This window comes from Parasteatoda tepidariorum, chromosome 5 (assembly GCF_043381705.1).
Source record: "Parasteatoda tepidariorum isolate YZ-2023 chromosome 5, CAS_Ptep_4.0, whole genome shotgun sequence".
NCBI lineage: Eukaryota > Metazoa > Arthropoda > Arachnida > Araneae > Theridiidae > Parasteatoda > Parasteatoda tepidariorum.
Genome location: NC_092208.1, coordinates 1,628,218 through 1,631,722, shown reverse-complemented (window position 1 = coordinate 1,631,722; position 3,505 = coordinate 1,628,218). Strand labels below are relative to the sequence as shown.

At 37.7% G+C, this 3,505-nt stretch overlaps 1 protein-coding gene across 1 annotated transcript in view; it reads left to right on the top strand.

Annotated features, from left to right (window-relative positions):
• Positions 1-458, top strand: part of LOC107453514 (ankycorbin) — a gene marked incomplete in the record, with an annotated part of 25,239 nt that extends 24,781 nt beyond the window's left edge. Inside the window, 1 exon segment of the mRNA XM_071180920.1 lies at positions 248-458. Within this exon segment, the coding sequence (XP_071037021.1) occupies positions 248-382 (135 nt within the window).
• Between the last annotated feature and the right edge of the window lie 3,047 nt (positions 459-3,505).

Sequence of the window (3,505 nt, the reverse complement as noted above, 5' to 3'; positions counted from 1 at the left end):
ATATCCCCCCCCCCCGAAAAAATATCCTGACTACGGCCTTGGTTTCGAACAAAAGGCAAACATGACTAGAAAAATAAATTGGCTTTTGAATTAATTTAATGCCTTCATTTATTTGATCCTGCATTTTTAGATATATTTGTTTTTCAAATTTAAATATTTGCAAACGTTGTTTTTATAAGGATTTTAAGCCTTTATATTAAGGGCAGTGATTACGAAACACCCCTAAAGTTCTTGATGATTATTTCAGGTGCAGTATTCACTGAAAGCCTTGGATGAATGTTTGAACAGAGCACATTCTCGACGTGAAGCTATGTTGCAGTCTAAATACATGGAAGTAAAAAAAGTTCTCCTTGATGTGTGGAACTTGAAACAAATTATCTAATTTTATAACATACAAAGTGTTTGAATATCATAATGCGAGTCTAATAAAGGTGTTAATGGTGATATTTTTAATGAAATTGAAATGCATATTCATTGTAGAATTTTGAGTTCGCTTTGAAAAAATTAGTTTCAAAACAAGTTTATACATTTGCCAACTGCCCAGTAGGGTTGGTGGTCATGTCAGAAAAGTCCTAGGTTTGAATCCCTGGCAGAGGCAGGGATATCTATATATATATTTCTCTTACACGGCGACAAAAAAAAACCTCTTTACAACTCCCCGAATGGCAACGCTAGAAAATCAACCAATGATTGCCGCTAAAAATTTCACATTCCAAATCTAGCTGAGGTGGCTCAACATATAGCGCTTTTAAAAACGGAAACTGAAATAACCAGAGAGAGCATAGGCTAGGCAGAAGTGAGTAGTCTTTGTCGATAGATCTCTATTTTAGTATTTTGTCGAAAGCGCTTTTTTTCACGAATTTATATATTACGAATTTATTTGACGATTTTTGATTTATATCACGAATTTATTTGTTTTACTAGAATTTATTTGTTTATGCAGGTTTTTCCATTGCAATTCACTTATTTCAATTTTTAATAGACTTAATTATAGCCAAAATATTAACCTTTTTAAAGAGATATCAGTTTTAGAAATTTTATCTTAAGATTTTATACTATAGCACATTTCTAATAGGTTTAACGAATTACATGTCATTTATTTGAATTCAAATTTATTTTAATGACTTAATAATTACTAAAAATATGTTGTTGTTTTTTTAAAAAAAAAGTTGTTATACGGATTTGAATGATTGTTTTAAATTCTTAGAATTTTGTGCATTTGCGAAGCAAACCATATAAGATTGCGTAGCAATTTTCGGGGGTTGGTGAGCGTTAGCGAGCAGGGGGCGCAGCCCACTAGTTCTTTTTATTAGGGGAGTAACGTAAGCCCACTTAATAGAGTGACCCTGAAAGAGTGGTCAACACAACTGTCCTTCGGATATCCAAATGACGAATGTCAATATTTAAGGGTGGTAAAAAAAATTATACAGTCTATGCTCGATATAGTAACTCTTGTGTTGTAACATGAGATGATTCTATCGTGCCTTCACAAAAGTAGGGGTAATTCTAAATAAATTATAGGCAGTGTAATTTAAATTAATAATTGTGTGTAGCTTTACTTTTTTTTTTTTATCTCTAATCACAATTATTATTCTACCAGAAAAAAACATTTAGAAATGAAAGAGATGCCAAGTATAAATTCTAGTTCTAATATTTTTTAAATAAAACATACAAGAATTTTTACACATAAATGTGATCGAGGATTTCTTGACACTTCTGGACCTTGGATTTCCGGATCGCAGTTAACAAAAAATGCTGAATTTTTCCGGAGCACAATCATCCCTGCAAAAGTACCATAAGAGTCGCGACGGCTCAGGGAAAGAGCATTCGTCTTCCAATAAAGTGAACCGGGTTCGAATCTCAGTGATGGCTGGTCGATAGGAATTTCGCATACGACTTGCACAGACCACAGTGCTGTCGTGAGACATCCTCAGTGATAGGCGGATCATGGCTTAGAGTCCCCTTACCATGGGAGGCTCCCGTGGTCTTCCTCTCCATGTAACGCAAATGCGGGCTAGTTCCATCACAAAAGCCCACCACGAAGGCAGATTTCTCTCAACATTTGATCCCGCAGTTCCCTTGTCTTCTGGATCGGGTTCAAAATTGCAAGGCTACGTAGTTGAGCATTAGTAGTCGTTAACCCAAAAATTGGGTCAGCTATTCAACGACGGTTATAAAATAAAATGTACCATAAATATATAGCCAAATAAATCAATGCTTTACTTTAATCGCAGTCCCGCAGTGGACTGATCGTTAAGACAGATCACCGAAGTCAAGCATCACTGGCTACGGTCAGTGTGTGGGTGGGTGACCAGTTGGATCAGTCTGCGTAGGGACCGAGGGTGTGCGGTATTGGTCCTCGTTAAACTGTTCTACCCTTAAGTGCTCGACTTCGTGTGCAGGGTCTCGGGCTACCGAAGCGGGGGTGCCATCCCCTCTGTAGAGGATCAAAATTGTGATGGCATGTCTTCGGATCATCCTCAGGGATGTTTCCCAGACCGTCGCCAATAGTCCATCGTGCAGCTCTAGTACGACGTAAATTAACAACAACTTTAATCGCAATAAGGCAACTACCAGAAAAATTGGTATTAATATGTACAGTGAGCAAAATAAAAAACGAACTACCCTAAATAACTTTTGATCGAATGATCGGATCTTCACTCTTAATGGTTCGATGGGCATGTAAGGGCAAGTATGCTAATTTATTAGTGCAGACGTTATTTTAAGGTACGAAATCAGACCCATAACCTACTTTCTCTGAACAAACATACCTTTTTTACATGGTTGCTGTTATTCATTTACGTCGCATTAGAGCTGCACAATGGGCTATTGGCGACAGTCTGGGAAACATCTCTGAGGATGATTCGAAGACATGCCATCACAATTTTGATCCTCCGCAGAGGGGATGGTACCCCCGCTTCGGTAGGCCGACGACCTGCACGCGAAGTCGAGCACTTTATGGTATAAAAGTTTAACGAGGACCAATACCGCATACCCTCGCTCCCTACTCAGACTAATCCAAGTGGCCACCCACTTGAGCACTGACCGCAGTCAGTGATGTTTGACTTCGGTGATCTGTTGGGAACCGTGTCTTAACGACCAGTCCACTGCAGGACTTGAATTGTAAGGTTTGCAACTTTTTGCATCATTTTAAAGATTGCAATTTTAAATGGCAACATACAAAATCTTGAGCGAAATCGGTCAAATAGTTCTTGAGAAATTGAATTTCAAAAAATTCAGATTTTTAAAATTCGATTTCCCAGGAACTATTCGACCGAGTTTGCTCAAATTTTGTATTTTGCCTTGTAAATTTATGTTCTTTAGAATGGTGCAAAAATTTGTATAGCTTACAACTCTGCATTTTTTCGACAATTATTAAATAAAATTCGCATACTGATCCAAGTGGTCACCCACCCGCACACTGACCCTTTTTTATATGGATTCGTATTTCTGAGCCCCAAAGTATAGAGGTAGCGGCAATCTGGGAAAAAAGGTCCTAATAGTT